The following is a 13,008-nucleotide window of genomic DNA, read 5'->3' as shown; positions in this document are numbered from 1 at the left end:
GAGGAGAAGGAATTTGCAACCACCAATCTTTGTAGAAGTGATTCTGCCAACTATGAGAGATGTGCTTGCTCAGCCTAGGGTAGCAAATCTCACCAAGCGCATAGCAAGGCTTTGGAGCAGAAGGGTAGCTTTCAGCAGGGTGCAACTACATGTGCCTGAGCTTTGAAAGGAATTGTGATCTTCAGGCAGGACATATCTTCATAGGCATAATTGGAATAATTTTTTTTTCTTGCTTGTTGTGTTCCTTTTTGTAAGCAGGAAGTACATATTAGTTTATACTATGACTCTGATGTGATTTATAGTTCATTGATTTCTGGTGAGTCTGAGTTGCACCCAACAGAAAAGCAGTTGAATGCAACAGCAGTAGTAGGACTGCTGAATTGAAGAGGAAGAAAGTAGATCTTCATGCTGGTCATCATTTCAAGGAAGTGCATAGGAGGAACTGCATGGAGTAATTTCCCCTGAAGACCACATGGTGGGAACAAGGGAGGGGATGTATCCCTCCTCCCAGGCTTGGGTGGGATAAGCTGCATTTCTGTGTTTCATGGTTGTTAGTGGAGAGCTAGCACTTGGGATGACTATCCACAGGGAAAATTGTAGGAGAAATCCTGGTGATGGCTGCTATTGTTATACTGGTTCTCTGAATCATTCCTAGACTCACACTGGTGAAACTTCTTGGCAGTCTTCCATGGCAGCTGGTTCTTTGCAGGAGCTGTGCTATCTGGGACAGTGAATTAAATCACTAGTGGTCGTTCACTTTGGAAGACAGTCGATGAAGTGGCAGTAAAGAACAGCCATGCAGACACCTGTTTATGGGTTGGTGTGGCCAGTGTTGTCTGTAGCCAGCCCGATTCCCATTTGTTAACAAACCAGTTGAGGATTGCTGTTACCTCATTTATATGGATACCCAGGGCTGTAGTTTTTCACTACCACCACTTTCCACAGTTTCAGGAACTGAAATTTTAGCAGGGACAAGATTATCCTTCAGGGATTTTTTTCCCACAAAAGGTTATGTGGCTCCTTAAGAAGCTTAGGGAAGCTGACAGGGTAAAGAAAATGCTGGCTGTCAAATGTAATGCTGCGCACAAGTGATGAGAGACAAGTTTAGTGGGTCTGGAAGAACAGTGTCACTGAACAGTTTGCCTCTCTTTTGTAACATATACTTTAACTCTGCACTCTGAGAGATTCTGGAGAAAGTTTCATAAGTTTTCACCTACAGGGTATAAATCTTTCTAAACAGAATGACACATTTGGAAAATAAATAGTGCTAATAAGGAAGCACCTGCTCCAACTGTTAGGTACAATTTCCATTGCTGTATTACAGCTTCCAGCAGAATATAAGTATGGCCTGATTTTCATTGTCACTTGTACACTTTTAGGTTAAAATTTTATAGTTATTACATATCAGTGTAAATGCTCACAATTTCAGATACAATATGAAAACCAGTACTAAGTGCCTAATGTCTCAGGTCTACCTCCTTGCAACTATTTGAAGCCATACAATAACTCATTGAAGAAGCAGAAGGTGTTTGAAACTGGTTATGAAGATGGATAACTGCACTGAAACATTTATTTAAATTTCCTTTAGCAGAAAAGTAATTCATAAATAGACTTCATCCTTGATAACTATCACTTCACAAGTCAACTGTTATTTGAGTAGTTTAACAAAGCCTTATTGATTTGGCTTCTTATATATTTTGAAGGTCCAAGCTTATCTCAAAAATGTGGTTTCTTATATGTACCAGGATTTCGATTTTGTTGAATTGTCTGTAAAACACTTATTCTCTAGCTTGTTTTGTGATTCTGCTGTGCCGTTGAGAGCATAAAGAGAATTGAACAAGATCATGATTGAAATTGTTGATTTTTTAAATTTTTTTTTTATTTTTTTTGGTCACTTCTATCTACTTATGTGTTTTCATTATATATAACCTAAAAGTAATAGCTAATAGGATATAGTATGAATTGGGTATCTGTGTAATATGATGCTTTTATTCTCATTTTCCTTATGTATGTGTAATACATTTTAGGTATGGGAAAATTGTATCAACGAAGGCTATTTTGGACAAGACAACAAACAAATGCAAAGGTATGTGTGCTTGCCTTTATGTTACATTCATCTGAAAGTCCTAATTAATTCTTTAAAATACAATAATGTTGAACATTAAGTGCCTTTTTTTCCATTTTTTATTCCTAAACTAGCCTTACTCTTGCCCACAATCACTGTATTGAGTGCATTTGTTTCCAGTGGAGCTGGCAGACAGCCTGTGTCAGTGGTGCAGCCAAGCTGGAGTGAAGCTGACATGCACAGGGCTGGCTGGCAGTTTGCCTCTATTTTAAAAACACAAATGGAGTTAAAAGCATCTTTTCTCTATTTGCCTGGAGAAACTAAGGAAGCTTACAGAAGACTATTCAACTGTGCTAAGCATCTGAAAAAATTACATATTGTGGAAATCGGCTCCATTGATTAGAATAGTTTAAAGCAGCACTTAATTACATGTTCCGCTCCTCTAATTGTGTTTTGTTATATGCTATTGAATGTATTGGGAGCAAAGAGAGGGTTCATTTTCACCAGAGTAATTGCAGCTGAAAAAAATACTAGAAGTCCCTTAGATAAGCTGAGTACACCAGTTCACTGATTTGCATCACTCGTTGCAGTTGCAATTATAATGAGATCATATCCCAGCAATGTGCATGGTGGGGGAAGGTGTGGTAGCAGACACTGAAATATCAGATTTCAGGCTTTCTTTTTTACAATTAAGAGGATAATTTCCAAGCAAAGTGAAGTATTAAGTTATCTGATTTAACAGTGTTAAAAAGTGTAGAGCTGATAGGCAGGAGAGGAGAGTTCATCATTCGCTGAATTGAAGTTTTTGTGCAAAACTTGGAAGCAGTGCAAGGGCATACCTTCTTAGCTCCCCATCTTAAGCAATTAAAGGGGTGCTGACAGTTCAGAAACTGAAATTTCTAGAATTTTTTCCCAAGCTTTTTTGCAGATGTCATCTGCATTTATTATGACTAGGATGAGCAGATGCCCTTTTCAATTATCTTAATTCATTAATACCTGTGACAGCACTTAACTGATTTATTCTATCCAAGTCTTCAGTTCCTGAAGACTTCAGTATCTCTGTCAGTGATACAGAAAATCTCACGTTAATTTTTAAAGAAATTTAAGCTGACTTTTACAATTTAGATTTAAATCTTGCTGGTGAAAAGTGGTAACTAGCAGTCTGTTGTAACAATACACAGCAAGTTAAAGCTGCAGGGAAGTACAATGCAAATCATTGAAATTGCAGTAAGAGCATAAGCAGGCAGAATGCAGATCTCTAACTGGAATTTAACCAAAAGGTTGACAGCAGCTCTGGCTCTTGCCAAAAAAACATGCTGTGGTATTTAAGCTAGCTGGAGCAACAAGTAATTGAGCTTATGTATCATCTAGAAGATGGCAAGGACAGCTTTCATGGCATACTTGGTATCAGTATGTAACCTTGTCTATATTGCACCCTGCAGTGTGGCGATGTTGATAACCTGGGCTGTCATGGATATGGAAAGCTTGTTTGGGGTATGGAAAGCTAGTTTTGCCTTGGCAGCACAAAACTTGATATGAGCTAATTCACTCTGTTTCATGTCAAGATTTAACAGTCTACAATGCCACATGTTACAGAACAATATGCTGCTTTCTTCTTCTTCTTGGCAAGTTAAATGAGCTTGCAGTGATGTACAAGGCTGCTCAAGTTGTTTTTTCCAAGTTAAGGACTTAAAGCTGGTTCAGTTACATATTTATACAACTTTTTTGTTCTCAGTATAGGCATACTGTAAGATAATGCCTTCTGAAGAAATTTTCTACTTCTCTAGAGCTTTTTTTATTGTTGGGGGTTCTGGTTCATTTTAGCCCAGCTTAGACATTTGAGGGGGATTTCTTTAATATTTGAGAGTGTTCACTGGTGGGAATGCAGTGAGGTTTGCAATAACATCTAGGGGAAGTAGCTTCCAAACTGACAGCCTTTTGGTGAGGATTGAGCATTCAACATCTAGGGTGCATTAAAAATTGCAGCCTGTAAGGTCTATGTCTGTAAAGTTCAAGGTATATTGTTGTTCAAGTGTCCTGGAATCCATTAGCTTACATTGTTGTTCAGAATAAGGAAAGAAGTGACTACAAATATATTGAAATTGTTGTGGTTAACTTTGGGTTTACTTTAACATTTAAAGATTACATTATAAAGCACAGGAAATGCTTTCAGGACAATTTTTCACATTCCGATTTCAGCAGCAGCAATGGGAAAAACTTGATTTCACAGAAGCTGAGTTTTCACCCACTTATTAAATTTAATTGTCTTACTTACTTCACTTTATATTATATAGTCAACAAAAATTATTATGCAGTAGATACGTCTCTTTTAAACTAAATTCCTCTTGCAGTTTTGAGTTAATGGTGTGTAAGCTAGAGTCTTGGTCACTTATTCAAACTGGACTAAGAATTTAGTTCAGAAAAATTATCACATTATGCTCTGCTTGTCTATCTCTACCAGATAAACTGAATGTCATATTTGATCTTAGAAGATCTACCCCAGATAACACAAAGCAAAGCACCTACGACTTGTTACCACTTTGGACACAACCCAGATGATGAGTAGGCATGGAAATTGATTAGTTCCACAGAGGTTGTTCCCCAACAGTTTAAGGCTGAAGGATTTTGGTAGGTTATTTTTGGGGGCTACATTAAGAACTTCAGAGTTCAAATTTGCCCTCTTCACCAACAAGAAAATTGTATTAAGTAGCTAGTAGGATATGAACTGTTTGATTATAAGCTGGTTGCTGTCTCATTAATGAAATATGTTTTATATTTCAGGTTATGGTTTTGTTGATTTTGACAGCCCGGCAGCTGCTCAGAAAGCGGTTTCTGCTTTAAAGGCGAGTGGAGTCCAAGCACAGATGGCAAAAGTGAGTTAAAATAAATGGCTGGTTCTTGCAAGGGGTTATGAAGCTGAACAAGCTTACACAGTAGCAGAGCATTGGCCATGTGAATTTTCAGGTTGTAGGCCTATGACAGAGAGGCCCATGACACAGTAAGATGACAGAATGGGGGCTTTCGACTGCCGTATCCCAGATCACCTCAGTTAATGAGATAAAGAAACAGAGAATAGTAAATTCTCTTAAGTGATCTGACTGTAATTATCAGTTTATTAATGATGCTGGTTTTCCACTGTCTTCATCAAAAGAAAGATTAGCAATAACTTGTAAGAACTAGAGCAGGCTTAATCGTTTAAATACAGAATGTTTATTCCTGTGACAAGTCAATAGTTAAAATAGTTTACAGCACAAAGTTATGAAAGGTTTTACACATTGCCTGCTTGTTATTACTGAGGTTAGCAGCCTTGAAATTTGGGGATTTATTTTTAAGCACAGCATGGCAAAATTTAACGTTGTGACTTTGTCTTCAGCCTTTCTAGTATATTTTTTTGTTAAAATAAGTAAAATTTAAATCTGAGCACTTATGATAGATGCCTTGAAATTCTTAGTGAACTCTGACAACATATTTCTGCTCCAGGGCAAATCCAAGTATTATTAAAAATACAGAAATGTGGTCTTCCTTCTTTTTCCCTTGTTTTTACTGAGCCTTGCCTTTGAATTAGGTTATTAGCCGAAAGTCATCTTCAGAGCAGTGTTCTCTTGCCATAACTTTCTCAAATCTATAAAATCAGGGAGGTGAGACTTTAGTAATGACTTTGTCATGGATTCTTGTTAGGTCGGATGGTCTGGTTCCAATACAGTGCCATAAACACTCCTTCAGATTTATTAAATAAGGAAATATTACCAACATAATCTGTTCATGTAATATGTGGTACCTCTTAAAGCAGTTTTTTAAATTTTGAAAATTATATTCCAATAAAAATACCAGTAATTAAATAGTAATCTCAGAGGCTTTTTTTAATGAAGTAGTCTGCTGCAGATCTATCAAGTATTTTTTAGTTATTCATTAGGTACAGATTTTTTTCAGATGAGATATTTTCCACAGCTTCTTAGCTCAAGAGAAGTTAAGCTAACAACATTAAAATGTCTTTGGATGGATTCCAGGGCAACAAAATTGAAACCGTATGTTTCATACTAAATGCATGTTTCATTGCAGCCATGACACAAACATACATGCTTATTGAAAAGCACTTGTTCTTGTTTTGCTTTGTTTTGTTTTTTCTTCTTAGAACATTTTATGTATGCTTAATAAATACTTTTAATTAATCTTTAGTTTCAGGTAATCACTTCAAAATACGCATCAGATTTTTTCAAAGCTTCTGTCTGCCATTTAATGAATATATCTAGGTAGGACAGGAGAAAAGAGAATGTGAAGTCATGTAAATTAATTTTGCTAATGAAATTCAACATCTGATTTAGTTGTCTTCTTGAGTAAAACTCTTTAATAATTCACTATACTAATCTAATGAGTAGTTTCTTGAAGCTTTCCATAGTATATACTTCTGACTGTTCTTCTGACAGTTGCAGTATTGCTAATATTTCTTTCTGTTAGCATTATTAAAAAATGTACACCACAATACCTGAGAGTTTGATTTTTCTGACACTATTTCTGTCAAACCCAGTCACCTGTTTAAAACTTGTAACTATACAGTTTACATTAGAATGAAACTTTGTTCAGCTTCTTAACATGGAAACTGTTTCAATTGTTGCAAAAACAAACAAACAAACAAAGCCCCAAACCAACCCAACAAACAGCAACAAACAAGACCGCAACAAACAGTCACAAGTGACTAGGAATTTGAGTGCTTTGATTTTCATCTATTTTGAGCCATTGAATTTTTTTTTTTTCTGGGCAGTTCTTCTTTTCCTTTTGCCTGAAAAATCCTGTCTCCACTTGGATGCTTCAGACTGAAAATTGCCAGACACTTATAAGTTGTTTTCGCAGGATTAGCAGATCAGTTTCTTCACATGAAAGTCATTATAATAAGTTTACTTGTATTTGTATGATAAATGTTATCATTTTTCATGTTATCTTCTGTGCCATGGAGTAGTAGTTCACTGTTGAGGCTTCAGCCTGAATGAGGGAAAGACCTGGAGGAGAGTTTCTCAGCTGTCTGGCCAATGGATTTCCTCTCACTGGCTGGCCACTACGACTGCTTCAGTTTCAAAGAGAAATCAATACCTGTTGCCTGGACTTGTTGGTGGGAAGGCTATGCTCAGGGTACCAGCCAGCACCACAGCTCCTGCATATTCTTGCCCTCTTCCCAGCTGTAGTGGCAGTGCCTGACCTGCAGCTGAAGGGGGGGGGTAATGTCATCACAGAAGTCTTGTTTTGACTCTGGCTGCAATAAACCCCTTTTTTGCAGTGTCCTGCTGTAGCTCGGTGTTGCTGAATTAAAAAATAGATCAGGAAGATCATCTGCATACCCTATTTTAGTAGAGGAGGTTCAAATTATGTATATTAAAACCTTTGTTGTTTGTTTTGTAGAGTTAACTTCAAATATTGACTTTGAGCTTTTGCTATCAATGGGGTAAGATCATGCTGTACCTGGTGGTCTGCTTCCAAGTTGATCTGACTCCAGAAAATATAGTTTTGTCTGCTATATTTTGGCTATTGCTGAGTAGACTTTGGGGGGAGCTAGGACATGACACATGGCTTCAGGCCACATCCTCCCAAATCTGTTCCAGGGTGGAGGTCACTCTGGAGAGTGGCCATATGGAGACACCAGGATGATAATTCCAGCAAAGGAACCCATTGCTCAATAAACATTATATTTCCAGTTATTCTGATCTTTCTGAGATTTGAATTAGGAGCACTTGATTAAGACGAAGCAGCTTGGGCAGTGTTTTGTTCTGTGTAAGCTAAGAGGATCTTCCAGTCATTGACAAAGCAGAATTGCCTCCATCAATTCCCATTGGTCAGATAATGCTGCTCAGAGCTTACTGAGATGATATTGCACTGCCAGGGATTGGGCGTAGCTTTTGGATGCAAATTTAAAATAGAGGCAATGGGCAATTGCCCCTCTCCTGTATTTCAACTGAGTATTACTAGTGTCCAGTCTTGTCATCTTCTTCATGCTGTACAAGTGGCTGTGGATCAGGAAATTATGTGAGCCATAGTGCTTGCTGGCCTGTTTTAGGGCCTAATACAAAAACAATCCCTTAGTCTAGAAATAAAATATGGAAAGAGCAGATACATATCTTCCAGTAGTATTGTTATTTCTGAGCTGGTTAGTAAGTAGCTGAGTGTCTGATTTGAATTTTCATTCATTTTAATTTCCTGAAATGTCTTTAATGTAATCAGTTTATTGTCCTTGCTTCTAGAAGAACGTTTAGATCATAAACCAGTTATAATAAGTTTGGAAGTTCCAATTTAGCAGAACTGTGCATTTTTAGATTAGGTTAGTAGTAGTATTGAAAAGTTCTGGCTTTTTTTCTTTCTTTTCTTTTCTTTTCTTTTCTTTTCTTTTCTTTTCTTTTCTTTTCTTTTCTTTTCTTCTTTTCTTTTCTTTTCTTTTCTTTTCTTTTCTTTTCTTTTCTTTTCTTTTCTTTTCTTTTCTTTTCTTTTCTTTTCTTTTCTTTCTTTTCTTTTCTTTTCTTTTCTTTTCTTTTCTTTTCTTTTCTTTTCTTTTCTTTTCTTTTCTTTTCTTTTCTTTTCTTTTCTTTTCTTTTCTTTTCTTTTCTTTCTTTATTGTTATGGTTGGTATCAGACTGAATTTTCTGTGAAATGCCTCTCTTTTTTTCCTCTAACCCTACAGGCAGAATCAGTAAGATAACTCTGGGTTTCTATGCTGTTCAGAGCAGATAGCAAATGACTTTGTATAGGACGATAGGCGCACACTGAAAATATGTGATATATTGGGAGCTTGAATGGAGATTTAAAAAACTGAGAATCTGTAAGGGATGTTTTTTAGAGATGATGAGGCCTAAATGCTGTGGAGGTATGAGTTACCTAAATCCTCATAGGTTTTTGACCTTGAATTTAGCATAAGGCATTTTGAGTCAGTGTCAGACAAAATTCTCTCTCATCAAATGGTATTAAACTAAACTCAGCTGTAGTTACTGAAGTAACTGTCTTTCAGATTGGAAAAGTGGCCCTTCAAATTGAAAAGTTTAATTCTTTTTTTTCTGGATGTAAACTAATGTGTAAATAGAAAAGGTAAAAAAGAACTACTAAACAAGAATGGTTAATAAAACCCACAGTTCTAATCTTTCTATCTAGCAAACTTAAGCTAGGAAGAGAACTCTTGCATTTGTGATCCAGATAAAGTCAACTAGAAATTATCTGTATTGTACTCACAGCAATGCAGAGATACACAATCCAGTTAGAATGGCACCTTGGCTCTGGTAGCTCAGAGTTCTTTAAGTCCTAAACAAATTCCTTCCTGGTGTACCAGTAACATCTATATAGTCAGATTGTATATTAGCTTATGATGGGTTAACAGATTCCTGAGATAGATATAAGCTTTCTGATATATTACTAAAACTGTTTTACATATGAAGTAGCCACTTTTTGCAAAGAGCTTGTAGCTTTGAGCATCACAAGAAGTAACATACATTCCAGGGAGAGGAATTAACATGCATTCCAGTGTTCTCAAAATTGTATTTCAGCCTTATCCTGAAAATTACTGGTGTCCTCTCTTTGAAATGATTTAACCATACAAGTCCAACACAACTGCTAGAAACAAGAGGGCATGGACTTAAGTTGTGCCAGGGGAAGTTTAGGTTAGATATTAGAAAGAATTTCTTTACGGAAAGAGTGATCCGTCATTGGAATGGGCTGCCCACTGAAGTGGTGGATTCTCCGTCCCTGGAGATATTTAAAAAAAGACTGGATGTGGCACTCAGTGCCATGGTCTAGCAACTGCAACGGTGGTTCAAGGGTTGGACTCGATGATCTCTGAGGTCCCTTCCAACCCAGCCAATTCTATGATTCTATGATTTAAACTTAAAGAGCCTGATCCCCCAGACTTCATTGTTGAAGACCTTGCCTTCCTTTCTTCATGTCTCCTCTATTCGTGCTGGTTTGAGATTTTTAGTTCTTCTGTATGTACAACTTTGCTGTAAGATTACCAAGCTCATTTATAACTTAAACACGTGATACTGTTTTCCAGTTTGTGTTTTCCTGAACTTTTTTCTATGGAAATACAAACTTACCCTTAGTAAATGTGAGCCACTTACAACAGAATCCATGAAACCAATCCATGAACATCAAAGACCTCTGTGGTCAATGAAACTCATTAATTTGAACAAAGGAATGCTATTGCATGTACTGATGTTAATTTTCTGGGGGACACTCATTGTTTACCCATTCAGAGATTTCCCCACAGTTCCACATTTTTAGGACTTAGGACTTCAGATTCATAGCGCTATAATTTCCTCCCTCTTAAAATCTTCACTTCCACTGACACAATTAAGTACACTCCTGCTTACATTGTATTAGCTCTCACATTAACAAATCACTAAATCTTTTCAGGTATTTCAGGCTTATGCAAAAAATTAGGGCCATCTTCAGGTTTCTTTCTTATTCAAATTATGTAAGAAGGATGCCTGTGATAAGAGTGTAAAGTGTTTGCCATCACATACTGACTGTTCTACCATTTCCATTTTTTGCATTTGTCTGTTGGTCAGCAAAGCAATGGACTAAGCTCTCTAAACCACAATGCTTATTGGAGTTAAAAATTACTTTTCCTATAATTCTTACTCTTTATAATACAGATATGCCTCTGAAAATGAATTAAAATGTTTAGTTTTAGTTTAGTTTTAGTTTGGTTTATTAATCATATATAGTTCTTTTTACAGTTTTGGAGAACAAGTGAAGATTATGACAGTGATTTTTCCACTGAATTGCCTTGTTAAAAGTCTGTGGTCAGACAGTATTAAAACTGTGGCTAAACCAGATGTATTTCAGTGAGACACATGTCAATTGTAAATTTTAAAGTAGTTTCTATATGAAGGCAGACAAGCAATTAATCCCTTCCCTATCAACCAGAGGATCTTCCATGCTGTGAGCAGTGCCTAGTCACATGTTTCTGAATGGCTATCTGTTCTCTCTGACCTTACACAGAGCAAGAGAAAACAGATGTCTTATCATTTTGCCAAGTTTCTTGCTTGCAATTTAGGAACAGTTCCACACGCACAGGGAGGTTTTGTTAATTTCTTTCAGATGATGGTAGAGCATTTTGCATTATGTAGAGCTCCTGATCACCACTTTTCTACAGAAATTAACATTAGCAGTTGATTTTTTCTCTCTCTTTTATGAGAAATATTGTATCTTGCAGTCAGCTTATTAAATTAGTGTTGTAAGTGCTTTTTAGGAATAAGAAGTGCATTGATCTGCAAGAGCACTGCTCAGTATCGTTGTGTTACTATGTTCTGCTAGAGAAGGTTGGGTGTTGGGTCAGAAGAGACTGATAGAAACTTGCTGATGTGAATTGCTAAAAACAAGACCTCCTAGTTCTTTGGTAATATGGATAGTTACAGTAGCCCACAAATTCCCTGACAGTGCCCATAATCTGCAAATATTGAGCACTTTCAGTGTCATTCAGGACCAGCTGAAAGTTCTCCTAACTGAGGAGACCTTGCATGAGATATGCAGACTCTCAAATCAAGTAATTTTCCTAAATAACGCAAAATTACAACTAAAAATGCCTTTAGTGGTTTGTATTTTTGTATTTTAATGTTAGCTTATACCATAAAGTAGGAAGCTTTCAACTGACTTTAATAATTCTTTTTGGTCTTTTCCATAAAACGGTATAAATAACTTGGAGAGATTTAAGATTTCTAAGGTGAAAGCAGCTTATATGACTTCATGGATCTTAAGCACAGGGAAAAGCCCCGCCTTTGAAAGCACTTAAAACGATTACAGTGTACAGGCAGTTTGAGCTGAGTCGTTATGTTTGCAGATATTTTTGCCAGTTTCGCTTTTTTCCTGAATTCCAGAATAAAATCTAGAGACTTGGATAGTAAAGGATATTAAGGATCATAGAATCATAGAATCATAGAATAGGCTGGGTTGGAAGGGACCTCAGAGATCATTGAGTCCAACCCTTGATCAACTACCGCCACAGTCACTAGACTATGGCACTGAGTGCCATATCAAGTCGCTTTTTAAATGTCTCCAGGGACGAAGAGTCCACCACCTCCCCAGGCAGCCCGTTCCAATGTCTGATCACCCTTTCCATGAAAAAAATTCTTTCTAATATCCAATCTGAACTTCCCCCGGCACAATTTAAGACCATGCCCTCTTGTCTTACTGAGAGTTGCCTGGGAAAAGAGACCAACCCCCGCCTGGCTCCATCCTCCTTTCAGGTAGTTGTAGAGAGCAATGAGGTCTCCCCTGAGCCTCCTCTTCTCCAGGCTGAACAGCCCCAGCTCCCTCAGCCTCTCCTCATAGGATCTGTGTTCGAGTCCCTTCGCCAGCTTGATTGCCCTCCTTTGGACCTGTTCGAGGACCTCAATATCCTTCTTGAAGTGAGGGGCCCATAACTGAACACAGTACTCAAGGTGTGGCCTTACCAGGGCTGAGTATAGGGGCAGAATCACCTCCTTGGACCTGCTGGTGACGCTGTTTCTGATACATGCCAGGATGCCATTGGCCTTCTTGGCCACCTGGGCACACTGCTGGCTCATGTTCAGCTTCCTGTCAATCCAGAAATATTAAGGGATATTATTTTTCTCTTCTGAAACAACTATAATGACAATGTGAATTAAAATATTGTGAGAGAGGTTTCAGTAAGGAAGGAAGGAAGTCACAGAACTTAATGTATTAAACTGCTCTTTTCCAGAATCAGAGAAGGAGGAGTTTAAAAGTTTGTCCTCTCCTGACTTCCTGAATTTTAACTGTTTAATCATTTTCCATGGCAAAAACTTCTGTAAAAGCTTAACATCTGTTTGTATAGTGCCTTTTGTATAAGACAGGAAAAAGATGGATGGGGAGTCCTAGTTGTGGTTGCCATTTGGAAGTCAGTTTGGAAATTCAGTGTGTTCTAAGGGGAAGGAAATTACTTGCTGCTTATTATGTCCCCAAATGTACCCATA

The 13,008-nt window shown here is 37.4% G+C and overlaps 1 protein-coding gene across 4 annotated transcripts in view; it reads left to right on the top strand.

Moving 5' to 3' along the window:
* RBMS1 (RNA binding motif single stranded interacting protein 1) overlaps positions 1–13,008 on the top strand; it is a 142,539-nt gene that overhangs the window by 102,658 nt on the left and 26,873 nt on the right. For all 4 annotated transcript variants that reach the window (XM_030454233.1, XM_030454231.1, XM_030454234.1 and 1 more), the window contains 2 exons: positions 2,028–2,086; positions 4,847–4,938. In XM_030454233.1, the coding sequence (XP_030310093.1) occupies positions 2,028–2,086; positions 4,847–4,938 (151 nt within the window). The remainder of the gene's footprint in view (positions 1–2,027; positions 2,087–4,846; positions 4,939–13,008) is intronic.

Source organism: Calypte anna, chromosome 7 (genome assembly GCF_003957555.1).
Source record: "Calypte anna isolate BGI_N300 chromosome 7, bCalAnn1_v1.p, whole genome shotgun sequence".
Classification (NCBI taxonomy): Eukaryota; Metazoa; Chordata; class Aves; order Apodiformes; family Trochilidae; genus Calypte; species Calypte anna.
Note: the sequence above shows the minus strand (reverse complement) of the source record. Positions and strands in the feature narration are given on the sequence as shown.